At 38.6% G+C, this 27887-nt stretch overlaps 1 protein-coding gene across 1 annotated transcript in view; it reads left to right on the top strand.

The window, feature by feature from the left end:
* Positions 1-3522: 3522 nt before the first annotated feature.
* The window catches only part of eIF2A (eukaryotic translation initiation factor 2A), a 197525-nt gene continuing 173160 nt past the window's right edge, over positions 3523-27887 (top strand). Inside the window, exons 1-2 of the mRNA XM_090372166.1 lie at positions 3523-3628; positions 24870-24939. Coding sequence (XP_090228292.1) covers positions 3601-3628; positions 24870-24939 — 98 coding nt within the window. The 5' untranslated portion in view covers positions 3523-3600. The remainder of the gene's footprint in view (positions 3629-24869; positions 24940-27887) is intronic.

Here is a 27887-nt window from a genome sequence, read left to right as displayed (position 1 = left end):
GAAAACATGAAATTTACATACACATAGAAAGAAAAATTTCAGGGGGGCACCAAATTGCGATTAGCACCCAGGCGCCTCATACCCTAGGAACGCCCCTGTAATGGACTCTGATGAGCGTAATAGGGTAGAGCAGTGGTTTTCAACCCGGGTGCTGCAACTACATTCCAGGGGTTTCACGTAATTTGGGTTTAAGTTACTTAAAGTTATTATTATTTTTAAATTTATATGTTTATATCATTATAAAAAGGCGTACGGTATCTTTTTAATTTTGTGTGGATCTATAATCGATATTTACTTAGTACCTCTATATAAAGAATAAAATTATTATATACTGTATAGTTTAGGTGTAAATTACTATAGTTAATCCATAAATTTGAACTACGTAAGTAGCGTTGTAGGCATCGTTTTAATTGTATCTCATATTTTTTTTGTCTTCACAACGAGAGTCCTGCACTACTTCAAATAAATAAAATACCACCACTTTGCTTATTGGAGGCTTGAAGCGGTGAAACCCATGTTTAGTATCTAGAGCAAAGTTTCCGGCATACCCCCACCCCATACTTCTCTTTCAACCCACGCACGGTACTAATAATAATAATAAATAAATAAATAACGCTTCCCTAGTAGAGAAGACTACTGTTATTTATTTTCAGCCACTCAGGCGATCGTTTCGAAACTATTGGGCTTCAACATCAGTGGGCAGGCAAGTACACTGGTAATACAACATGTCATCACAGATGCGATGTTATGTTCACAATAGCATTAGCATTAGTAGAGGCATATGATACAAGAAAGCAAGCTTATGCAGCATCAGCAAAAAAAAAAAAAAAAAACAATAAAAAAGCACTTCCACTTCACCCCTCTGTTCGTTCGAAATACCTGTCCAGCTGGGCCTTAAATTTATTTAGGCTATCAACTTCCACAACAACGGATGGAAGTCTGTTCAACCAACCAACTACCCGCTGGCTAAAGGCAAATTTTCGCACATTCATCCTACATCTGTCTTTCCTCAATTTGAATTAATGCCCTCTCAGGTGATTATTATGAACAAGAGGAAGAATCCCATCAGCATTATGCATGCTCAAACCATTCAAATCTTTGTACACCTCTATCAGATCACCTCGCTGGTGCCTAGTCTCCAGTCACTGTAATTTGCAAAATTTAAGCCTTTCTTTGTAAGATCAACCCTTTGTGCCATTCACTAATCTTGTTGCCCTTCTCTGTACTCGTTCCAGCAGCTCTACATCCTTTTTGAAATGAGGCCTCCAGACCTGTATACAGTACTCAAGGTGTGGCCTGACCATTGCCTTATACAAGGTAATAATCACCTCCTTATCCCTGCTAGAAAAATTCCTGTATATCATTGACAAGACGCCAAGAGCTACTCTTGCAGCCCGTCTGCACTGCTCAGAAAACTTCATATCTGCCTGCACAATTACCCCCAGGTCTTTTTCATTCTCTACCACTATCAGTGCAGTGCCACAGAGTTGATACGTTGCTCTGGGGTTGCTGTTTCCCATATGTAGTACTTTACATTTGTCAATGTTAAACATCATTTGCCACCTCTCAGCCCATCTGTTCAACCTTTCCAGATACTGTTGCAGCAGCATAGCGTCAGTAGTGTCCTTAACAACTCTGCAAACTTGGACATTAAGCTTGATATACCATCATCAATATTATTTATAAATACAGAAAACCATAATGGACCCAACACTGAACCCTTAGGGACCCAACTAATAACATTAGTCCACGATGAGCAGTGTCCATTGATTATCACTCTCTGTCTTGTCCTTCTCAACCACCCCTTTATCCATAGCAGCAATTTGCCTCCAATGCCACACTGCTCAAATTTGTGCAGCAGTCTTCCATGTGCAGCAGTATCAAAAGCCTTTCTTAGGTCCAAGTATATAATACTTGGAAATTTGCCTTTAACCAGCGGGTGGTTCATTGCTGGAACTAACTTTCATCTGTTGTTGTTGTGGAAGTTGATCCGTTAAATAAATTTAAGGAGGAACTGGACAGGCATTTGGATGGAATGGTGCGATTTTTTTTTTTTTTTTTTTTTTTGGCTGATGCTGCATTTAAGGGGACACTTGCTTTCTTGCATCACATGCCACTACTACTACTACTAAATGGACGTGATTCAGCCACGAAAATCCGTGGTCCTGGAGCGCCAGCCACTTTTGTAATTTAGGAAGCATAAACACTGCTTCTGGAACCATCAGAAAAGATTGTCGTATAACACTTAGGTAACTGGCAGAGATGTTGAGAATATCAGTAGAAACACGTATTTATACATGCTAGGTTCCGAAACTACTATCACCCGAGAAGCATCAAGTTCACATGTTCATCAGGAGCTACACTCGATGGTTACTGAGGATGGTGAGGTACGCACATAATGTAGATCGTGGATATCTGCCTATGAAAGGAGTCCTCATTTTAGGTAATGAGGACCCATACTTTCTGTCCTTTGTCCCAACATTAATTCTTGCATATTCGACTCCCCTATTTCTTGGACAGGCTTAGGAACGAGGGAAATTTCTTAGGCTAGATTTATACATATGTGATCCTAAACCAGAGAATCTAAAGAATCCTCAAAATATATAATTATCGATTTTTATTCTCACATAACGAAACGGAGAAGAGCGAAGCCATACCATATTTGGTCTATGTTTAAATCCGGTAGGAAACTATGAGTGATTTTATTTATTTATTTTATATTGACGGTTGCAAAGTATAGTCTGCTTGGGTAACACGGTGGTATCATCGCCGTCTTCCTCGCACCGGGTGGAAAAGGCCCGGGTTCGAATCCCGTCGATGACACGAGGAATTTTAATAGGCTATTTTCACTCCTTGGCTGAGTTAGTCGGTCTCAGGCTTAGATAGCAAGGTTTTTTCCAAAGAAACTGGGGGTTTTTCGTCCAGGAAACAGAGAAATCGACCACAGAACACCCGCAATTTACAGAAAAATAAATATATGGGTAGATGTAATCATTTAAGGGGACCCTAATTTGATTTTTTTTTTTTTTTTTTTTTTTTTGTTGCAAAGTGTAGTGCGCGGATAGCACAGTGGTATTGTCAATGTCCTCCCCACACCGGGTGGAAAAAGCCCGAGTTTACATCCCGTTGATAACCCGAGGAACTTTATGGACTTTTTTCACTCCGTGGATGAGTTAGTAGGCGTAGATAGCAAGTTTTTTTCCCCCTAGAATCTGTGGTTTTTTTCGTTCAGCAAAACAGGCAAATCGACCAGAGAACGCACGCAATTTACAGACAGAACACACACTTGGATAGATGTAATCAATTACGGATAACCCTAATGAATAATTTATTATTATATATATTTTAATATTTTTTATGCAAAGTATATCCAGCTCTTTTGCATCGTTTAGGCTTTCTGATACTATATTATTATTAATAAAACTATCGCATTTCTTTTCCTATCTCGCTTTTAATATTGATAGTCAGAAATCATTATTTAGAAACTCTAGTTATACACATTATTATCTGTTGTCGGGTTTCAGATGGCGTTTTGGCTTTCACATAATATACGTGTTGTGTGTTTTCATTCTTGTTAAGTTTTAGGTTTTGCTAGAAATAATGGGTGCTGTTGAGCCAATGCTTGTTGGTAAGGTTGAAAATATTAATAGCGGATACTTGATAAATAGGGTGTCAACCGTAATCGGTAACCAGAATGATATTGTTGTTATTTGAAGATTCTATGAAATGCCTTGTTCCGGCGTCTTGTTGGATGATTTCTAAACGATTAAAATACCATGTGCGAACGCTGATTCGGTACGAAATTCTGTAATGCTATAACGTAAAATTAATTTTTAAAAGAAGCGTTAATTTATTATTTTTTACATATTTTTGAATAACAAAAATGGGACATTGATAAACCACAATGATCGTTTTTAATATTAAATCGGAAGCATTTATAAAAATTTTATATATTATGCAATTTATAACAAGGCATGTTAATTTCGTTATGGTTTTCATTACACAATTTTCACGTCTTCATTAAAATTAAAACCTGTGCGCTTTATATACTTTTGGAAAACTTACGACTCCTTTCCATACTTGCTAAAATTCAAATCTAGTGAAATTAAGAAATGAAAAAATAATTTGAAATAAATATAAAGTATGCTTATTAACTGTAGTTACCTTTCCCATCGTTCACTGTTTAAATAATGTGTTGTGTGGTTAGGTAAATCATGCCATGCCATATTAGCAAAATTTATGATGACATTGTTGGCAAATAAACAAATTAAATTTAATTATGTTTAATTTAGCCTTTTTTATGGCCAAAAATGAAAATCTATTAAAAAACCATACTTTTGCACGAATCCGTCCCGAATTTGGCCATGCTTGCAATGCAGTGACAAGGTGTATCCATAAGTTGTCACCCTTTTACCCATTGTGGTAACTTATGTATCCATAAGTTGTCACAATGGGGGCTTAGAGGGGAACAGGTATCCTGTGTGTTATCAGACACTCAGCCTAAAACACTGATGGATCCAGTATCTCTCTATTACAGAAGATTTAGGAGAAGTCTGGTTGGCCTGCCTCCCTAAAATCCACTCATGCACACCTTCTCGATGGTAAACCCTGTTATGTCACTTAGGTGGCAACGAGCGTGTAGAGTGGTTCTCTTCAAGACGCCTGGTCAGCGTGAAGAGGAAAAGACCAAACCACCAGCATATGAGAGCACAACAATACTAATGGCCCTCAGTCCCCAGCAGCTTTCACTCTCCCTCTTACGGCAGCGAGAGGATCAGAGTGGAAGCAGAGGGTGCTAAGAATCTCTGGGTACGACCAGGCTGCCGTGCACGGAAACTGAACTTGGCCTGTTGTAACTTACGATCACTTATCGGTGAAGACAGGATATTAGAGCTGGAAAAGGAATTAGAAAATGTGAATTGGAATATCATCGGTTTGGCTGAAACAAGAAGAAGAAATGAATCACTTATAAGTTTATCAAGTGGAAATCTGCTGTACACCAATGGAAACAGTGAAAGGAGTGAAGGTGGAGTTAGGTTTCTGGTCCATAAAGATTTTAAAAAAACATTTTGGAATTCAAAAGTACATCACCAAGGGCGTTAAGACTAATACTCAAGATTTCTAAGAGGTAAAAGCTAAAGATTATAATGATTTATGCAACAACATCGAGCCATGATGATGAAGAGGTTGAAGAAATGTACACCGAAGTTGAGTCTTCTAGATGAGCAGAAAACCCACTACACTATTATTATGGGAGACTTCAATGCTAAGGTTGGAAAAAGGCAAAACAGAGCAGAAAGAGGAACTATAGGAAATTTTGGAATTGGTGAAAGAAATAAAAGAGGTGAAAGACTTGTGGAATTTGCAGAATCTCAAGGACTGTCAGTAATGAACACTTTTTTCAAGAAAAGGGTGAACAGAAAGTGGACATGGAAGAGTCCAAATGGTTTAACAACTAATGAAGATATATTGTGAATGATGTTACCGTCCTGAATAAGGTAAATGTTGGAAGTGATCACAGAATGGTAAGATGTACACTTGATGTAGGAAAGGAAAAAACTGACTCGAGTAAAGAATACAAAGGTCTTTGAGATAACAGAAGAGGAGAAAAAGCAGTATGACTGGAACTTAAGAACATGTTTGAGCTTCTGCAGACTGCTCAGGACCAAGATATCGACGAGGAATATTACAACTTTCTGAAAGTGATAAAGCCCAAGAAACATATAGGGAAACAGAAATCCAAAGAAGAAAAAATTAGTCAAGAAACACTTGTCATGATGAACCGAAGACAACAAATGAAGAGCAAGAAAAACACTGACAGGGAGAAAATTGAGTATACTGAGTTATGTAAAGCCATTAGAAAGAGACTCAGAGTGGACATAAGAAGATTTAACACAAGAAAAGTAGAACAAGCATTAAGGGAAAACAAAAGATTTAAATCAGCAACCATGAGCAGTAATACAGAAAGACAAATTATACTGAAACTGAAGAATAGCGATGGTGTACTTATAAACAGTAGAGAAGGCATAATTAAAATAGCAGAAGACTACTATAGAGAATTATACAAGGAGCGAGGGAATGATACCAGCAGTGGGGAAGATGGATTGCAAAGTAGCAACACATAGGACATACCCGATATTCTTCCTGATGAGGTAGAACATGCATTAAAGAAAATGAAGAATCGGAAAGCCCCGGGGGAAGATGAAGTTACTATAGAGTTGTTAAAATTGGGAGGAAGAGACATAACACAAAAACTGGCAAGGCTCTTCACAAAGTGCATTAGAAAAGGTGTGACGCCTAAGCAGTGGAATAATGCAATCATAGTTTTGCTGCATAAGAAAGGAGATAAATCAGAAATTGGAAATTATAGACCAATTAGCTTGTTATCCCACATCTACAAGTTGTTCACAAGGGTCATTACTAACAGATTAGAAAGAATATTTGATGAGAATCAACCGAAAGAGCAAGCTGGATTTAGGACAGGATTCTCAACTATGGATCACCTTCATGTAATATCACAGCTAATGGAGAAAGCAAATGAATATAAAACACCATTATGCCTGGCATTTGTGGATTATGAAAAGGCATTTGACTCCATACAGCATAAGGCAATGTTTCGGGCTCTGGAAAGACAAGGCATAGATACCCCATATATTATGATTTTGAAGAAAATATATGAGAGTGCTACCTCCTTTATTAGACTAGACAAAGACAGCAGCAAATTTAAAATCGAGAAAGGAGTTCGACAAGGAGACACAATATCTCTGAACCTGTTTACTGCTGCCCTTGAGGAAGCTTTCAGAAGATTAGACTGGTCGCAGAAAGGAGTCAATGTGAACGGAGAGTACTTAAACCATTTACGATTTGCAGATGATGTTGTGGTTATAAGCCACGATCCCAAAGAATTAGAGGAAAATCTTAATCATTTGTGCACAGTTAGTAAGGATTTTGGACTAAAGATGAATATGGCCAAAACAAAAGTAATGATGAACAAGTATGCCACGAAAAGGGAAATAATGATTGAAGGAGCAGTAATTGAAAAGGTGGAGTCATATACTAATCTGGGACAAGTTATTAGCTGTAATAATGATAAATGGCTGGAAGTCAAGAGAAGAATAAATTTTGGATGGATAGCATTCAGGAAATATAGTCACATACTGAAGAGCAATATCCCAGTTTGTCTGAAACTTAAAATAATGAATCAATGTATACTCCCCACCATGACTTATGGAAGTGAAACTTGGGCACTCACCAAAAGAATGGAAGAGAAGCTGAGAACTCACAGCGAAGAATGGAAGAGAAGCTGAGAACTACACAGCGAAGAATGGAACGAATTATATTGGGAATCAGACTGTTAGATAAGAAGAGAAACACATGGATTAGGCAGCAAACTCAAGTAAAGGACATTCTTATTAAAACTAAAGAACTAAAATGGTCTTGGGCAGGATACATAGCTCGAATACATGATGACAGATGGACTAAGAAAATAACAGAATGGTACCCAAGAGGAGCTAGAAGAAAGCCTGGAAGACAAAGGCGGAGATGGATAGATGAAATTCATGAGTTTTTGGGTAGTAAATGGATGGCCAGTGCTCAAAACAGAAGGAACTGGAAAGTTGCTGGAGAGGCCTTCATCCTGCAGTGGATTGAAAATGGATGAAGATGATGAAGTTGCCACAATGGGTAAAAGGGTGTTCAGTGGGAGAAGACAAAGAGTGGTAATCAATGGAGGCTGCTTTTGATAGATTAATGTTATTAGTGGAGTCCTCCAGGGTTCGGTTGAGCTCACTGTTGTTTTGTATATTTATCAGTGATATTGTTAAAGGTATATCAAGCTTAATGTCGAAGTTTGCGGATGATACAAAGGTTAGAAGGGTTGTTAATTGACAGTAATGGCAATGTGCTACTGCAGTGGTTTTCAACCATTTTTTTAATAATGGCACCCCTGAGTAATTTATTTTATTTTGTGGCACCCCCTACTCAATTTTCTTCCTGTTAGATCCGATTTTCTCTCTCTGTATGTATGTGTACATAATATTAAAAAAAAAAGTTATATGATAGTTATTACAATAATATAGCTATAAATAAAATTACAAATTATATATATATATTGTATAATTTTATTCTTTATACAAAGGGTAATAGTAAAGTTTTGCAATATGACGCAACAATGAATCACAGGAAGCTGCTTGTTGCTGCATGTTGAGACATGTTCATATGTGCATAGTAGCCGCCGCGCCAAGTCAATGGGCTCAGTTATTCATTAGTAGTGAGAGTGTAAAGTGCTTGCGATGGCATCGTGGTCACGAAATGAGATAAGGACAGTTTTGCGGTATAATTTCGTGCGTGGTTTAACCATAGACCAGTGCTTAGAAGAAATGACTCTTGCACTAGATGATGATTGTCCACATCGTACAACGATATTCAGGTGGTACAGAGAATTCCAAAGGGGAAATTTCACTCTGGAGGATTCTGAGAGGCCGGGAAGGCCACGAGAATCAGTTACGGAGGAAAACGTTACTGCTGTGAGGAAAATGCTTGACGAAAACAGGCGAGTGACCTACCAACAGATAGAGGATACTTTGGGCCTAAATGCACCAGCAATTCGTTCGATTCTGCAAGATCATTTGCACGTGAAGAAACTTTGTTCTCTCTGGGTGCCGCATCAACTGACTGAAGAGCAGATGACACGACGTGTGACTTGGTGCCGGGAGATGTTAAAAAAGTTTGATAAGGGACAATCTTGGTATATGAACAACATTGTGACAGGTGACGAGACTTGGCTGTACTATTACGATCTGCCGACCAAGGCTCAAAACAAAGTTTGGGTCTTTGATGATGACGACACACCCGTAATTGTCAGAAAATCCCGATCTGTAAAGAAGAAAATGATAGCTGTATTTTTCAAATCGAGTGCAATTGTGGAACGTGTCGTTTTGCACACGCAGAAGACAGTCACAGCTAAGTGGTATACTGAATAATGCCTGCCTAAAGTCATTGGATCTATGAAGAACCTGCGGCCAAAGTCAAGAATGGACACCTGGTACCTCCATCACGAAAATGCTCCAGCTCACCGCGCCAAAGCCTGCACCGAATATGTGACCACGACAGGACTGAAACTTCTAGAGCACCCTCCCTACAGACCAGACCTTGCTCCCTGCGACTTTGCACTGTTCCCCCATGTGAAAATGAAGCTAAAAGGGAGGCGGTTTTCCAGTGATGAGGACCTTCTACGGGCTTGGGACAACGAGTGTGCTTTACTCCCTAGTGAAACTTGGCAGAACTGGTTTAAAGATTGGTTTCGGAGGATGGAGAGGTGTATTGAATGTAGAGGAAATTACTTTGAAAAAATTAAATAAACAAAGCTGTATTGCAAAACTTTCCTAGTACCCGTTGTATAGAGGTACTAAATAAACATCAATTATAGATCATCACAAAATTAAAAAGATACCGTACACCTTTTTATAATGAAATAAATATATAAATTTAAAAAAAAAATAAGCTTAAGTAACTTAAACCCAAATTAAGTGGCACCCCAGTTGAAAACCACTGTGCTACTGTAACAGGATCTAGAAAATTTGGGCAGATGGAATGAGAAGTGGCAACTATATGTAGAAGTAATCCCAGAGATGTGAATCAGTGGTGCTACACTTAGGGTGGTAGAAAATGAAAAAGATCTGGGAGTAATTGTCCAATAGATATGAAGTTTTCTGAGTAATATTTGCTATTTATGGTTTTTAGGAGCATTAGCAACTAAGGCCATATTGCTTCAGGGATATGCGGTGGTCATTCCCTGACCTTTCCGCATCCTCCGTATTTGGTGGTCACAAACTCAAACCCCGGTTTAATCAAGAAACGTGTGCTATGCACTGCTGCTCCTGCCCACCTGGCTACGGAGACGCCTTTCTGAGTAATGCAGACAGGCTGCCAGAACAGGTCATTGGGTATTGTCAATGATATACAGGAATTTTGTTAGGAGGGAAAAGGACGTGATTATTCCTTTGTATAAGGCAGTGTTCAGGCCATGCCTTGAGTACTGCATACAGGACTGTGGAGGCCTCATTTTAGGAAGGTTGTTGAGTTGCTTGAGCATGTACAGAGAAATGCAACAAGATTTGTGAGGGGAACAAAGGGTCCTCTTACCAAGATAGGCTTGAGTTCTGCAAATTGCAGCAGCTGGAGACTAGGCACCTGCGAGTTGTATAAGGAGACTAGGCATCTGATTGAGGTGTATAAGGCCTTGAATGAGTTGAGCACACTGAATTCTGATGGGATTCTTCCGCTTGCTCAGATTACAAACTCGAGGGGACATAAATTCAAATTGAGGAAAGGCAGTTGTAGAATAAATGTGCATAAATTTGCCTTTACCCAGCGGGTGGTTAATTGCTGGAACAAACTTCCAGCTGTTGTTGTCAAAGTTGATAGCTTAAATATATTCAAGGAGGAACTGGACAAATTTTTAGAGGGAATAGATGTGTGAAATTGCTTTCTCTTTGGCTGATGCTACATAAGCTCATATGCTTGCTTTCTTGCATTACCTGCCTCTATTACTATAATCTGGAGTTCAGCCTAATTGTTTGTCACTTGTTAAGAAAGCATTGACATAAGAAAGGTTTAACCTTTTGTTACTCGTGTCCTCAATTTAACAAAGATGGTAGCGTGGCATATATTAGCATTAGCAGTGGCATATGATGCAAGAAATCAAGCTTATACAGCATCAGCCAAAAAAAAAAAAAATTTTAATATATAATTTTTAAATTGTTTACTGAACTATAATTTTTACCGAATTGAAGCAGTGATCAGTTACTTATTATTTTGCTAAACTCAGTTAAAAATAACTAACAAAATTATGAAAATAAATGAGAGCAACCAATAATAATAATGAAATTTTTATTGTCTTTATAATTTTCAAGGTCGTCTCCCAGGTTGAAGCAGATGCTCATATAGTGTCTGGCAGATACAACAGAAAAATCTATTTTTGTCATCTGTATGCGTTTAGCCATCAAACCAAACCCATGCTCCGGCAAGATTAACCACTTGTCATTAGTATCTCACAGAAGCCACGAGTTTTCTACAGGAAAGATGTTTTTGTTTGTCTGGCAGTTGCTAAAAGCCAAACAAAAAATTAATGCCACATAATTCATAGTATATTGATATAAAAACAAAATACTCTATAACCAGTTATAGAATACTGATGGGCAATGGTTCATGGGAAGATTTCATTTACAAATTTAAAAAAAAATTAAAAAGTGGTGTCTGCATTATGATAGCAGAGATAGAGAAAACAATAGGCAGCTCAAAGTCACTTAAGCCCTCTCTTCACAGTATTGGTGTAGAGTGGGATGCCTGCTGTTTTTCTGACTACTGTATCAGCCAAAGGTTAAATATTTCCATACATTAAGATTGCATTTCTACATGTAAATTTCCTGCATTAGTAATACTAGGGCTGTCCTAATTAGCCACCAGCAACTGTTGTCCTAGCTGCACCACAAACTTGGCACTAATGGCAGTCCCATAAGAGGCTATGTTAAAAATATATAATTTTTTTTACTGCTATATGATGTTTAATTCTCTATAATTCCCCAGAATACTGCTTTACCAGGGCCTTCAGAGAATCCTTGGACCACCACTGATTCGCATCCTACGTGAACTGTTGATTTCATCCCCCCCCTCCCCAGCAAAGGCAGTGTAGGTGGTGTTTTTGATAAAATGAGAAATATTTTGTTCAGTTATTGTTTATCAAAATTGTGTAATGGGTCACCTTGAAATAACAAATTAAACCCATTAATATTAGCATGGGCCATTTCAGCCAGATTTAGTTTCCTCGTTTGAAAACCATTCTTGTTTACTCAGGAGTAACAAGGTAATATTTAGAACATCTCTAATGAATGGAGTAAAAGTGATTTCTGAACTGTTGGTCTTTCTCTCGACGTTGTATTTCAGAATAATTTAGGAATACCTTATGATGGTTCTGTTATGCCTACGTAGAACAAATAAAGACAATTAAGTTATATCCACAGAAATTTGTATAACACAGGTTGGCCCCTCCATACAAGTAAACTATTCAGTTGCCAAGTTTGCTAAATTTAAGAGAAAAAGGGAAGAAAAATCAAGTTAAATTTCACATGAAAAAGATGAGAAAAAAGCACAAGTAAAATAATGAACATGTCATTACTTCAATTCCTGTGAGCAAATATCAGGGATATGAATTACAGTTAATTTCTGTACATTTCTGGTATTTATTAATATTGCTAAATCTTATATTTATTGTAAGTAATATTTTGATGAAATTCTTTTTAAAGATTGGCAGTAAAATGGGTACAAATGCCCCTTGGTCTCCCTCAGATGGCAGAACACAGGTTTTTTTTGTTTATCAGGAGAGAGTGTAATACAATGAATAACAGAAGTAATTCTGGTTGTATGAGAAGTGTGTAAGTCTAATATGACATTATAGTGGTTTTGCCACTTTGCTCATTTGGAGCAGTCTGGGTTTGATACCTATCTATGATTGGATGAAATTCTTAAGTCCTTTTCAATCATGGCTGTAGTGAGCTGGCCTTGGGTGAGGGAGAGGAGTCTCCCTCCTCAATTATTCTAGGTTTCAGCCTGAACAACATTAAAATTGGCTAATGAACACACTTCTACAAATGTAATATACTAATACAGATGTAAGTTATATTTGGGATCCATTAACATAATTATTGTTAACATAGAATGCTATTCATCTTTAAGCAGACTTTTGTAATGTTCTGCAACAAAGATCTTGCCCTTTGTCAGAAGTGATTGTATCCACGTACCACTCAGTATTGATAATCACTTTTGGACAGATTTAAGGATTTTCAGAGGTAGGTCAAATTTGTGATCTGTACAGAGACTGCATTGGTTTGGAAGAAAAGTAATTCTTAAGTGTAAAAACGAGCTTTCTTTATGCAGAGATGCAAATATTTGTAATATGTTTGTGCCAAGAATGATTAGGAGTCTGGATCATACCCATTAAAAATCTATTCCTCACTAGAAATGCATGTTATTGAAGATGGATGTAGTAGAAGTAGATTCTGTTTTGTAAGAAATGTTCAGGACTGTGTTCAGAGTTTTAACATTGAAATGAACAAGTATTCTTCCCTTTACTGAAAAATTACCTGTGCCGGTTGTGCTTTTCTGATCAATATTAGCAGTAGTATGGAATAAAAAGTAACCCACAGTTTTTTTTTTTTTTTTTTTTGTGCGAGGCACAAAATGATAAATATAAGGGAAAAAAAATTATTATATGGTATCAAGCAGATTTGTATTTCTTAGATAATTACATTTTAACAAAATAAAAATGTTAAAAGGCATCCAAAGACTAATATAATAATACAAAAACATGTAATTTTCAACACTTCATGGGTTTGTGAATAAATGAGCAACTTAATTTCAAAGGGTAGTTAATCTCGGAACATTGACACAATATCCAGCAGTTTTAAGGATTGCTTTATATTTTCCACAAACAGTACTGAGGGCGCCTCCATAGCCAGGTGGGCAGGAGCAGCAGTGCGTAACACATGCTTCTTGATTAGACCGGGGTTCGAGCCTGTGACCACCAAATACGGAGGATGCGCAAATGTCAGGGAATGACCACCGCATATCCCCGGAGCAATATGGCCTTAGTTGCTAATGCTCCTAAAAACCAAATAACAAACAAACAAACAAAGCATTACTGAGACTTGCATTATAAATTCCAATCCAACTCTGTAACACAGACTCGACCATCGCCTTTTGCCAAGACTTGCAATTATTACATATCAAGGTATAGTATTCACACTTTTTCTTTTGATCTTTACTCTTGTGACATCATTAACATGGAATGTTAATGATGTCACAAGACATCATTAACATGGAATGTTAATGGTGTCAGATGGTGTTCATGTAAAAATCCTGGGAGTAAGGATTAAAACAATCCTTCTCCATGCTGAACTTGTATGAAGTTGTTGATTTTGTAAAGCTTTTCGGTAAATTTGTCAGTGTAGCTCAGAACGTCATAGTGCTTGACCAACTTCACAGCCCAACTTGCAGTATTTTCTATATTTTTATATATTGCTCATGATTTCTAGTGAGTTGCTAAACTTTTCACTAAAATCAGAACAAATTGTGAAAAACTAATAAATATGCATTAAATTTAGTGGTGATGTGAGAAAAAACACAGGAACAAATGAATACCTGAAACAAAGTAAATTTTTAAGGAACAGTCAGCAACATGTAACTAAATGGCTATGACCTTCACATGAAGAGTAAATGAAAGGAATGAAAACTTAGGTAAACAAAAGCCTCTATAAAAAGATAAACATAGTAGGTCTGTATTTCTCCTACATCACACTTTCAGGCTAAGGATCTATCAATTAATATTCAAGAAGTTGTAGGTGTTTGTCAAACTGGAATGTGAAATATCATGTACTGTCACTAACAAAACTTTGGATAGGATTTCTGGACAATGGGAGAAGGTCATTAATATGCACCATTGAGCCAAAACATTGACCAGCGAGTTATGCAAATCGAAGCAATTGAAGTTGTTTATCATATTGTGTCCGGGTCGTGACACAATATGATAAACACCTGATACTGAGCTCCGTTAATCAGTGTTACTCTTCAGATGGAGAAGGCAGCAGACTTAAGCAAGTTTGACAAAAGCCAAATTGTAATGGCCAGATGACTGGGTCAGAGCATATCCGAAACTGCATGGCTGGTGGGGTGCTCATGGTCAGCTGTGGTTAGTACCTACTGAAAGTGGTCCGGGGAGAAGAAACCCACGAACCACCAGCAAGGTGTTGGACGACCACGGCTCATTGATGCTTGAGGTGTGCGAAGGCTCTCCCAGATGGTACGTGGTAACAGAAGGATGAGTGTGGTGCAACTTGCCAGTAATTGGAATGCTGGTGATGGGAGTAATGTGTCATAACGCACAGTACGTTGAATCCTGCCGAATATGGGCTGCTTAGCCACAGGCTGCTCTGAGTGCCCATGCTAACCACGGTTCACCAGCAACAGCGACTACAATGGGCACGCGAGCATCGTAACTGGACCTTGAGTGATTGAAAGAAGGTTATCTGGTCCGATGAATCACGTTTCCTATTGCACCATGTAGACGGCCAGGTATATGTGTATTTACCTGGGGAAGTGATGGCACCTGGATGCACTGTGGGATGAAAACAAGCCAGTGATGGCAGTGTCATGCTTTGGGCGATGTTCTGCAGGGATATCCTGGGTATCCCTGCAGAACATGTGTTGGGCACTCTGACATCTACCACCTGCTTAAACATCAAGGACTGGGAACTTAAGAGAAGAACTCTGACTCTTCTATAAAACAATTTTTCTACCTATCATCGCCTATGCTGCCTGTGTACATTCTTTCAAGCAACCATACTCCGGACCTGACCCATTTAATGGCTCTGGTGTGGCTGTGTGCCCCAGATACATCTGGCAGTGTCATCGACCACGCTGCATTGCCTGGAGCAGTGCTGCTGTTCGGTTGCCCAGTGGGCGATCTTACTTCTGCACTCCCTTGAGCGGAACCTTTTTTTTCCCTGGGGGGGGGAACTTCTCCTACCCCCCCCCCCCCCCTTCTTTTTTTTTTTTTTTGTGGGACATGGCCCACTGCCAAACTGGGATCATCTTCCTTGTTGACTCCCTACTTCCAACTTCTAGCCTCCCAGCCTTCCGCCTCCCCCCACTTTCTTCTTACGCAGCGTCTGTCCCACATGTCAAAATTCAAAAAACATCAAAATTTATGCCTGACCAATTAGAAAACTTATTTTTTAGCGATTGTCCCCTTATAGCTCCTCTAAACTGTGACTAAATATCCTCCCTGGCATCTACTCTTGTTTCATAGTTTTCCTCCATTTATATAGGTCCTAGCCACTGAAATTCCAGGAAAGTAAGTGACAAGACCTGCCAGAGTACTTTAGAAACAATGGTACACCCGGTCAGCCTCCCCGAGGCAAGGTGTGGTAATATCCCACTAGGGCCCCCAGTGGCTAATTGATCGGATGAACAAAGGGTACAACACACTGCATAGTACATAACCTACACACCTCAAAATCTCTGGCCCAATACAAAGCTCACTTGCGGAGATGGGAGAAATCTCAGGAGCCATTAGACACCAACCTATCGTACACCTTACCTAAACATCATTGCTGGCCTGGTACATCCTTTCATAGCAACGGTCTTCCCCTCTGGAGGTGCCATCTTTCAGCAGGATAATGCCATGCCACACCACCTAGATTGTTCAAGACTGGTTTGTGGAACATGAGGAAGACTTCCAGGTATTGCCCTGGCCTCCAAATTCCCCAGACATTAATCCCATCGAGCGTCTATGGTTTGTGTTGGAACAGCAACTCTGATCCACAGCATCTCAACTACGGACCTTACAGGAGTTAAAGGATCTGCTGGTTACGTGTTGGTATCAGATACCACAAGACACATTTAGAAATCTTGTAGTATCTATGCCTCGCTGGGTATGAGCTGTTTTGGCTGCATGTGGAGGACCAACATTATATTAGGTAGGTGGTCATAATGTTTTGGCTCATCGGTGTATAGTAGAATAGGGGAGAGAATGGGTGAAAGGACAGAACCTTGTAACTCAGCATTGCTCAAAGTTGCAAGGCAGCTGACCTGGCCTCATTGTTACCGGGTGGGATCATTTCTTGACACTCCTTATGGAACTCTGTCTTGGACCTTCTCTTCCAGCAGACCTGGAATTTGTCCTTCCAGGTGGGATTTTTTTTATCATGCCCTGACCTTCTAGCAGATTGTATATAGTATATGTTGTGTAAATAGTGTTTACTCACAAAGACGAGCAGCGAAACTGTTGCTGACCCAGGGTTTGTCCTGTGTGGGATGGCTAGTTGTGGACTTGACTCCCCATAATACAGACTCTCTTCTGTCATTCTGTCCACCCTTTGCTGACGGAATACTACCTTCTTGAGCAGATCCTTCTCTCTGCTCAGTAGTTCCTTGGTGAGTCTGGAGACCTTTAAGAGTTGGGATGTTAAGTGAATGGCCTGCGACCGCGATGACTTTCTCTGTCTGTCATCCTTTTACTTTTCTTGGCACCCTATCCTGCACTTCTTCAGGGCCCTATCAACCTACTTCAGGTTCAATCTCCACACTCACTAGAGGGGTGTCTTCTCTGTCACCATTCCCCTACCTTATCTGTTCTGTATCCTATGTTTTATTCCTCTCAGGCCACCTCTGCTCTTTCCCTGGTTAGAGCAGCTCCAGCCTTGTAAAAATCCCCCTTTGTTGTCCTGGCCCAGCTCCTAATGCTGTGGGCAGATTCTGGGAGGGGTCTTCTTTGGTGATTCCACCTCACAGTAAATAAGTAGCTAGATGAACAAAACAAACAACAGACTAACACAATTCGCACTCATCTGCCTTTTCAGTCTTGTGTCCGCTATTTTGATACGGTTGCTCCAGATAGATTAAATTAGCAGTTTGTCACCAATGCTCCGTTAAACATACATCAACAACAGGTCAGTCATTTTCTTCATATGTCTTTATCACCTATAAATAAACATCAGCTTTTGTCATCTTTCGTTCACAGTACTACTTGCAAGAAACAAAAAAAAATAATAATAAAAACCACATTAGCATTACATTAGTAGAGGCATATGATGCAGAAAGCAAACTTTTACAGCATCAGCCAAAAAAAAAAAAACAAAACACCCTTCCCATTTCACCCACCGATTCACTCCAAAAGCCTGTCTAGCTCTGCCTTGAATTTATTTAAGCTGTCAACTTCCACAACAACAGATGGAAGCTTGTTCCAGCAATCTACATCTGCTGGCTAAAAGCGAATTTCTGCACATCTATTCTACAACTGTCTTTCCCCAATTTGAATTTATGCCCCCTCAGGTGTGTAATCTGAACAAGAGGAAGGGTCACATTAGCATTGAGCTTGCTCAAACCATTCAAGGCCTTATACACCTCAATCACATCACCTCACAGGTCCCTAGGCTCCAGACAAGCATTTCTTGGTAAGAGATACCCTTTGTTCCATTCACCAGTCTTGTTGCCCTTCTCTGTACTCGTTCTACAACTCTACATCCCAAAATGAGGCCTCCAGACCTGTATGCAGTACTCAGTGTGGCCAGACCATTGCCTTATACAAGGTGATAATCACCTTATCCCTGCTAACAAAATTCCTGTATATCATTGACAAGATCCCACGAGCTACACTTGCAGTCTCTAAGCACTGCCCAGAAAACTTTATACTGCACAATTACCTCCAGGTCTTTTTCATTCTCCACTTCCCTGAGTGCAGTACTGCACAGTTGGTATGTTCCTCTGGGGTTATTGCTACCCATAGTCAGTACTTTGTGTTTATCAGTGTTAAACTTCAGTTGCCACCTGTCAGCCCATCTGCTCAACTTTTCTAGATCCTGTTGCAGTAGCGTACTCTATCATTACTGTCATTAACAACCCTGCCAACCTTCGTATCGTCTGCAAACTTGGATGTTAAGCCTGATATACCTTCATCAATATCATTGATAAATACAGAAAACAAGAATGGTCCCAACACTGAACTCTGGGGAACTACACTAATCACTTTAGTCCACAATGTATCAGCTTTAATTTTGACTTGACGCATTATGGCCTCATTTGCCAGTGCACCATTAAACAATAAAACAACCAACCAACCAACCAACAGTAGTCTACGAAGAGCAGTGTCCATTGATTACCACTTTGTCTTCACCCACTCAAACAACCCTTTATCCATAGCAGCAACTTGTACTTAATGCAGTATTGCTCCAATTCGTACAGTAGTCTTCCAGGTGCAACAACATTAGCATTAGTAATGGCACATGATGCAAGAAAGCAAGCTTATATAGCATCAGCCAAAAAAAAAAAAAAAAAAAACCCTTCTCATTTCAGCCATCCACTCACTCCAAATATTTGTCCAGTTCTGCCTTGAATCCATTTAAGCTATCAACTTCTACAATGACAGATGGAAGTTTGTTCTAGTAATCAACTACCCGCTGGCTAAAGGCAAACTTCCACACATCTATCCTACAACTATCTCCAGACACTGTAATTTTCAAAACTTAAGCCTTTCTTCGTAAGAGCAACCCTTTGTTCCATTCACAAATCTTGTTGCTCTTCTCTGTACTTGTTCCAGCAGCTCTACATCCTTCTTAAAATGAGGCCTCCAATCTGTATACAATACTCAAGGTGTGGCCTGACCATTGCCTTATACAAGGGGATAATCATCTGCTTATCCCTGCTAGAAAAATTCCTGTATATCATTGACAAGACACCATGAGCTACTCTTGCAGACTGTCTGCACTGCTCAGAAAACTTGATATCTGCCTGCACAATTACCCTAGGTACTTTCCCTTCTCTACCACTGTGAGTGTAGTAGTACCACACAGTTGATACATTACTTTGGGGGTATTAAAAACTTTCCTAAAATCCAAGTATAAGATATCAACATTATTTTTTGCATCCAGTTGCTTTGCGATCACATCGTTTTATCCAGTCAAATTGGTCAGACAATTTCCCATTAACAAACCCATGCTGTGTCTGAACTATAACTGCAGCCTTGTCTAGTTGATCCTACATGCTTCTTTAACTAGTGACTCCATTATTTTCTCTGGAACAGAAAAAAAAAAAAAAAAAAAAAGTTCCTGTTTATACTCCAGCACAATCAGTTCAGTGGAGTTTACAATAAATCAATCAATACGAATGTTAATCGTATTTAGTAGTCACGGGCTTGAACCCCGGTCCACTCAAAAAGCGTGTGCTACTGCACTCGCGCTCTTCACCTCTCGGCTATGTCAGGCCTGAAAGTTAAACTAAGAGGTCTGTAATTACTTGTGTCACCCTTTGATTCCCCTTTGTGACTTGGGGACATATTTCCACAACCCCAGTTCATGGGGACCTCCACTGAGTCCAAGGAAGCTTTCATAATTATGGCTAAGGGTTTGTTTACTTCCTTTGCTGTCTCCTTTAATATAATTGGATAGATCCCATCCACCCTGGGTGTCTTTCTTATGTTTAACTTCAAAAGTTTTCTTGTAATCTACACTTGCCTGACCTCCTTGGTGACTTTATTACAGACTAGCTTATATATATACACCACAGCCTTCTGTGTCTACTGATAATTTGTGCATCCCATGCACTTTTATTCTCTACCACGAGTCTCATTAGTTCATCCACACCCATTTAGGCCTAAACTTTGAGCAGTATTTCTTAGTAGTTCGTATGGAAAGACTAGTAGCTTCCAAGATTTATTCCTTGAATGCTTTCCATTTAGAATTTGCTGTTGTTAACATGATCAGTTGGTCCCACTATATAGAATTTAAAATCTGTCTAAGACCACTGTAGTCACCTTTACCCCTGATGGTAGTTACATATTTAAGTAAATCCCACATCAGTACACTGTGATCTATGCCACCTAGTGTTTCCTTTATCTGCCCATTCTTTAATACATGAATAATCCCTCTGATAATCAGATCAAGAGTATTACTCCCTCTGGTTGCCTCTCTAACATGCTGCTGTAGAAAACACTCAAGTAAATCCACAAAATTCTTGCTAGTATTCAGTGACCAACCCACAAGTTCCAGTCAATATCTGGGAAGTTAAAATCCCCATTATAAAACAATCTGATTTACTGGCCCACTCTATTTATCTGTACAATTTGTTGTACTGATCAGAGTCATTAGGCCTATAACATACTCCTGCTCTCAATTTTGCTTTCCCAGTGCTTATGTCACACCATACTGATGCAACATTGCAATGTCCACCCATGTTAACTGGATGCACTTCCTTAGATTTTGTTTCTTCACTAACAGCATAACCCCTCTATCCTTTCTGGACACATTGTACTCTCCAAATTCCAATTCTGTGTGACATCTCATGTCTGATATCTCAACAATAACAACCTTTGATGTCTTGACCATCACTTCAAATTCATCAAATTTGTTTACTATACTCATAGTATTGGTGTACATGTAAATATACTTGCAACTGTTCTTAATCTTAGTTACCTTAACAGAGCCCATGTATTTACTTGTTCCATGATGACTTGTAGCAGTCCTTGAAATCCCCAGCCTTCCAGGCTGCTGCGCATTCTAATAGAAGCAGTGCAAGAATCACTTTCACCTCTGCCTGTGGCTACTGTTAATCTTTTAGTCTGTGAATCCCCCCCCCCCAAGCTATCAGTTTTCCGACACATACAACACTGCCTCGACTGCATCAGCAAATATTCTTGCACCCTTTCTATTTAAGTGTATCTCATACCTGTAGATGATCTCTGTTAACAAGCACTGACCACTCTGGGAAAAATTCTACCCCACGAGCCTTGACCAATTTCTCCAGGGCCAAATTGATTGACAAGGCTCTCATCATATACTTCCTATCCTATCTGGACAGAATTGCAGATGTTTTCAAGTTTAACTGTAACTTGCAAGTTTTTTTTCAACATTGACCTGTACTTGTTAAGTAAATCTGCAGTTCTCCTACTCTTAATGTCATTAGTACCAACATGTACAACGATATCACCTTTTATGCCCTTAAAAGATGACATCTGCTCTACAACATCGTCAACTTTTGCCCCTGGCTGACATATCCTGGTCCTATTCCACCTATCCTTTTTGCACAATGTATTACCCATCTCCCTGACAATACAATCACTGACAATAACTTGCTCTTGTGGGTCCTGCACATTCTGCCTTGAAGATTGCAGCTGTGTTGCTTGATCCAGAAGAGTGAGCTCTGGTATTGAGTCAGGCAGCTGACAGCTTAATGAGTCACTCATTTTAATTCCATCAAGGGCATCTACCCTACTCTTCAATTTCTCATAGATACCGATTAGAATGCTGTGTTGCCTGATGCACAAGAGTCATTACAAAAACTACTACAGGTTGACCATCGCCAATCCAGCAGCGTTGGGATCTGTGAGGTGTCGGATTAGTGAGTTTGCCGGATCACCTGTGGTTATTTTAGCACATACATTTCACCCAACAGCTAACCACCTCCTACCTTTTAACACGTTGACTGCCAAGCTAGTTTAAGAAAAAAATTCTCCAGGGGTCAAAAAATATTTAGGAAATAATTTGATTAATAATTCGAAAATAAATATTGTAATGTTGGTTTTGTCGTTTTTTTGCTTAAAATATATAAAAAAAAAAAAAAACAAGTTTTTATGTCGCATATATGTGGCCACCGTGGCCATATATGTTGGTTACTTTATTTCTTGAGAAGCTGTGTCGGCCACATACGTGTGATGCTATTACGGCATATATATGAAGGTCGTTTGTGATTAGTTTATTGCACGTGTGGTGCGAGTGCTGCAATAAAACTAATTACGATAAAATAAACTCTCAAACATCGCAATAAGTTTTGTCAGTACTGTTAGACATTTTGTGAAAACAAGTTTGTTAGCTCTGTATTATCCATCCTATTGTGTTGTGTTTTTCTGCAAATTTGTATAAGTATGTTTAAAAAAAAAAAATCTAAAAAGGAATGGCTAAAAGAAAATTACTAAGGTAAGAGGAACTGAAAGAAATTGCTGGAATTTACAATTAAGCAGAGTTAAACTTCTCACGGACACCGCTGTCGAGTTTTTTCAGAAGTTCAGCTTTATATGTTATGGACAACGTACTGTGTTTACGCTTTACATCACGAGAGCTACTTCCTTTATGCATTGGAACCATGGCTGGGGCTAAATGTGAGCAGGTTATAATAATAAATGCAGAAAAAGAAGTGGGAATGTCTTGCCAGAGTTTACAAGTTCGCACCAGCTGCTGATGCTGCAAGCAATGCCACCAAAACAGTAGCGGCAGGTCGGTGCGCTGACCCGGGATTTTTGAAATTACGTTCGCAGAAATTATGTCCGAATTAGTGGTGGAACTGGATTACCGGTGGCCGGATTAGTGATGGTCAACCTGTACTTTCATATCAGGCGTTTCAGTTATTTTGTCCATCCTTGTATATATGGGTGGTTATAAAATAAATTTCCCTATTCAGGAGACCCTAGTGTCAAAACGGTTACTAGCGCTGTGAAAATCAGTGGGTGTGGGAAAGCAATTTGTAGAAGAAAAATTAGTTCAAATTTCTGCCACCAGGTGAAAAACGGCGCTGCATATAAGAAAAAGTTGTAATTTACTTTAAGACACTGCTTTTGCAAATGACATCCTGTTAGATAAAGCAGAAAGGCCAATACTACTGTCAATAACCATTATGGCTCTTTCAAAAAAGGAATGTGCTCTTTTAGTAAAACTGTTCTATCAGAATAATAGTAATACTAATGCAGCACCACGTGAATAGCGGAAACTTATAAAGGTTTGCGTAAAGGACCTTTGACATCAGTGGGGCTTCAAAAACTAATAAAGAAATTTGAAGCGACGGGAGAGTTAGGTGTAATTCCAGGCAAAGGACAACCACGTATCGGAACAGAGGTAGTGGATGAAGTGGCAGTTTCAGTGGTCAGAATGCGAAACACTACCTGTCAGTAGTGCCAGATGTGTGTGTCAAGAGACTTGAACCTACCTTGGTGTACTGTATGTAAAGTGCTTCAAATAATTTTATGCTGGTTCCCGTACAAGATTTACCTAGTGCAAGAACTAAAGTCTTGTGATCAGTAGCAACGAATAGACTTTGCTCTACGATTTCTGACTCATATGGAACTTGATAATGCATGGGCTCGAATGATTGTGGTCTGATGAGACATATTTCACTCTTCATGGAGCTGTAAATGCACAAAACTGCCAAATATGGGGAACTTCTCATCCATCTGCTGTGCATGAAACATGAAAGACCACTACAAAGTCCATACGTTACAGTATGGTGTGGATTCACAGCAGAGTTTATAATCGGACCATTTTTCTTTGAAGAGTCTACACCTCATGTCCCCGTAAGGTGTACGGTAACTAGTGCACAGTACTGCACTCCTCTAAGAGATCACATTATTCCCGCTCTGCAAGAAAGGCACTGCTTGGAGACCATAGTATTCATGCAAGATGGTACCCCTCCCCATGTTGATCGACAAGCGAAGGAACTGTTCTGTTCAACATTCGAATATAATTGCATAATTTCTGGAGACTTTCTGCAGTTCTGGCCAGCCTGATCAGCAGATCTGAATCCCTGTGATTTCTGGCTATGGGGATACCTGAAAGACAGTTTACCATGGCGGCATACAGATGCTTGTCGATTTGAAAACAAGCATTAAACAGCATGTAGCCAACATCCTCAATGAGATACTATGCGAAAGCTGTCGCACACAGTCCTTCGTTTTCAGAATGTCATCTCGAGTGAACGAAAACACATAGAACAATATCTGTAAATTTCTAAGTTCTGTTATTAAAATCTAATCCTAAGTTAAGTATTCCATCTCATGTTTACAGTGCCATTTCTTCCCTGGTGGCAGAAATTTGAACTAATTTTTTTTCTTTTACAAATCGCTTCCCCATACCCTAAATTGACATACCCATCGATTTTCACAACGCTATCTATAATCATTTTGACACTGTGGGCTCCTGAATAGAGAAACTTATTTTATAATCACCCAGTATATATCACATTGTGCAAAAGCAAAAAATATATGAAAATAACCATAGCCTAGTATAGGTAAGTGCCCATGTAAATTTGTAAATGCAGGTCTTTCATGAAAACATGGTTAATTAATTTTAATGTGGACAATTAAATTGTTGAAGCAGATGCAATAATTAAAATAACTGATCGGAAGTTAACAGATCAGCTGTTTTAATTATTGCATTTAATAGCAAAACAGAATGTTGTAATGTATATTTGGTAAACATATTTTAACAATTAATAAGGATGTGTTCACAAACACCTGCTTGTATTCTTTTTTTTTTTTTTTTTTTTTTTTTTTTCAGTCAGAGGTACAGATGGTATGAGATTCATTCATGGACCACCAATAAATGAAGATTTTGAAGGATTTGAAAAGTAAGCCATACCTGAAACTGCCATTCTACTCTCCTTTAATATTGAACTACGTTAATATAATTTTATATGTAAATATAAAATTAATTACAAACCTCAATACATTTGTGAAACACATTGTTATTAACTTATAACCTTCTTCTAGTGATAATAAGTAGCTCAGTTAAAATCTCTGTTAACCTCTATATAATATTATGTACCATATGCTTAATGGCCAGCATTAGTATGCCACATGTTATCATAATTTCATTAGAAAAAAGAAAATTACTTTTTGTTTAATCCAGTTTGTATCTAGATTAACTGTTTAGCGGGTGCAGAACAAAATCATGGCAACTGGTTTGTTAGTATACAGATTTCACCTGTCAGGTTTTTTTTAGGATAATCAGCAAGAAATAGTTGAAAATGGAAAACTTTAAAAATTCTTGATTGTAACACTATATTGAATAGTAAGATCAATTTGTTTCTTTTTTTTGACTACTGTAAGGTCAACTTCTCAACTTTCACTTCTTATTTTAAAAATAAGTGAAAGTTGAGCAAAAAAGAAAGTGAAACAATTCTCATTTAACATGTTCTTGTGCTTTTTTAAGTTAAATTAACCAAAATGGAGCCTTAGAATTTTTACAGTGACACTCCACCAAAGAAAAATTAGTGATGTAATTGAAGAATTTTTATCACACATGCAGAATACTTTTTTTTTTTTTTTTAAGTTCTCATGATGTTCTCTAAAATTTTTCTAATTTTAGTGAATGTTGTGAAATCTGGCTTTTATATAGATTAAACCTCTAGCACAGGGTTCTCAACTGGGATTCTGTGGAACCCTAGGGTTCCAAGAGATGTTAGGGGTTCCGTGAGAGATCGTGATTGAAAAAAAAATAAACATCGTTTTTTGAACTTAGCATGTCGCATGATTGTAGTGCTCGCAGTGATGGACAATGACCAAGCATCCCCGTTAGCAATTTCGTTGGAGGTTTTTCAGCCCCATATTGGCAGTGCACAGTAGGATAGTGTTCATTTGGTTCAGTCCGTTATCAGTTTTTGATGCGAGATTGGTGAGACCATTGATCATTAGTGAGCATGGATAGTAGGACGGTAGGCCGATGACGTCAGCCTTTCCTTCCCAAATTACCTCCCAAGCTGCTGTTGCTGTAAATGTTGCAAAACGTGGATTGTGTGGGTCAGAAGGGAATTTGTCCTGAAATTTTCGTATTTTTTGCGATTTTCTAGTTTAGTTATTTATTATGCCCTGCTGTTTTATATTTTATTAGCGTTTGTGTTTTTGAATCATGTCTGATGGTTCAGTGTGGCAATTTTTGAAGACGAGGTGTGAGATGGAAGAGGATTCTAAGCCCACAGACAATTCTGATAAGGTTAGTGATGAAGAATTACAATCTGCTGAGTCATTTCACTGCCCTAGTGCAACGAGGGATACAAAAAAAGTCCGTCTTTACAATGAAAGCTACTTATCAATGGGTTTTACATCGGTTGGTAATTAAAGTTGTCCTATTCTATTGTGTGTTGTCTGTGGCAAACAACTTACAAATGCATCAATGGCTCCAGCAAAATTGAAAAGACACTTAACTACAAATCACAGCCATTTGAAGTAAAGGTGCTGATTATTTTAAATGGCTATTGGAATCTCAAAACAAACAGAGTAAAGCTAAAAGAAGTCATCACATTCAGTGAAAAGGCATAGGAAGCAAGTTATTTAGTAGCAGAACTTGTTGCCCGGAAAAGGAAAAGTCACACAGTTGGTGAGAAGCTAATAATGCCAGCATGTAAAATTATTAAAATACTAGGACAAGGTGCATTACGAGAAATTGAAAAGGATATATCACATGATACTAAAGAGGTTTTGTGTAATAAGCTGAAAAAAGCAGTTTCTCTATCTAGGTTGATGAATCAACAAATTTCACCAATAGATGTCATGCTGTAGCATTTTTACATTTGTAAATGGTGAAATTCAAGAAAACGTTTCCTGCTGCAAAGAATTGCCTGAAACAAGCAAAGGCCAAGATATATTTAATGTTTTGTCCTTGTATCTGGAAATGTAAGGTCTGTCTTGGAGAACTGTGTTGGCATCTGTACTGATAGTGCCCCATCAGTGGTTGGCTCCATGAGAGGTTTTGCCTCTCTTGTAAAAAAAGAAAATCCTGACATTGTCATAACATACTGCTTTCTTCATAGAGAGGTGCTGGTGTCAAAAACTCTTGGAGATGAAATGAAAAAAAGTTCTGGATGATGCTGCAAAAATTATTAACTTTATCAAACAAAGATTAGTTCACTAGAGAATGTTTAAAAACTGTGTGAAAACCTGGACAAAAAGCACATAAATCTCCTACTACATAAAGAAATCTGGTGGCTTAACAGAGGAAGAGTTCTCAACGGCGTTTGAGCTTAAAGGTGAATTTAGGAGTACTTTTAAGAAATCGTAGGCCAAATTTTGCCGAGTGCTTTGAAGATGAAGAATGGCTGCAGAAACTAGACTACTTAGCAGACATTTTTCATTACATGAACTAGTTCACATCAACCAGTTGAACAAATCTCTGCAATGCCCTATAGAAAATGTTTTCACTTCAAGTGACAAGATTCTTGGATTTAAACAATCTTTAGAAAAATCACATTGCAAAAGGAAATCTTGAAATGTTTCCACTGCTGTTTGGGCTTGAGAGTGAGGAAGGATATCAGCAAATCTCAAGTCTTATTGAAAACTACCTGGAAGAATTGCAGAACAAAATTGAACAGTATTTTTCCTCCCTTTCAACACAAGTGTATGACTGAGTAATGGACCCTTTCTCTGAATCTTCTGCTCATCCTGAGAACTTGACTTTTTGTTGTTATTGGGTTTTAGGAGCATCGGCAACTAAGGCTATGTTGCCTCCCATGTGTATATTGTCTATAAATTGCGTGTGTTCTGAGGTTGATTTTCTGTTTACTGGACGAAAAACCAGAGT

This window comes from Mastigoproctus giganteus, chromosome 1 (assembly GCF_048544385.1).
Source record: "Mastigoproctus giganteus isolate SK-2022 chromosome 1, ASM4854438v1, whole genome shotgun sequence".
In the NCBI taxonomy this organism is placed as follows: domain Eukaryota; kingdom Metazoa; phylum Arthropoda; class Arachnida; order Uropygi; family Thelyphonidae; genus Mastigoproctus; species Mastigoproctus giganteus.
Note: the sequence above shows the minus strand (reverse complement) of the source record. Positions and strands in the feature narration are given on the sequence as shown.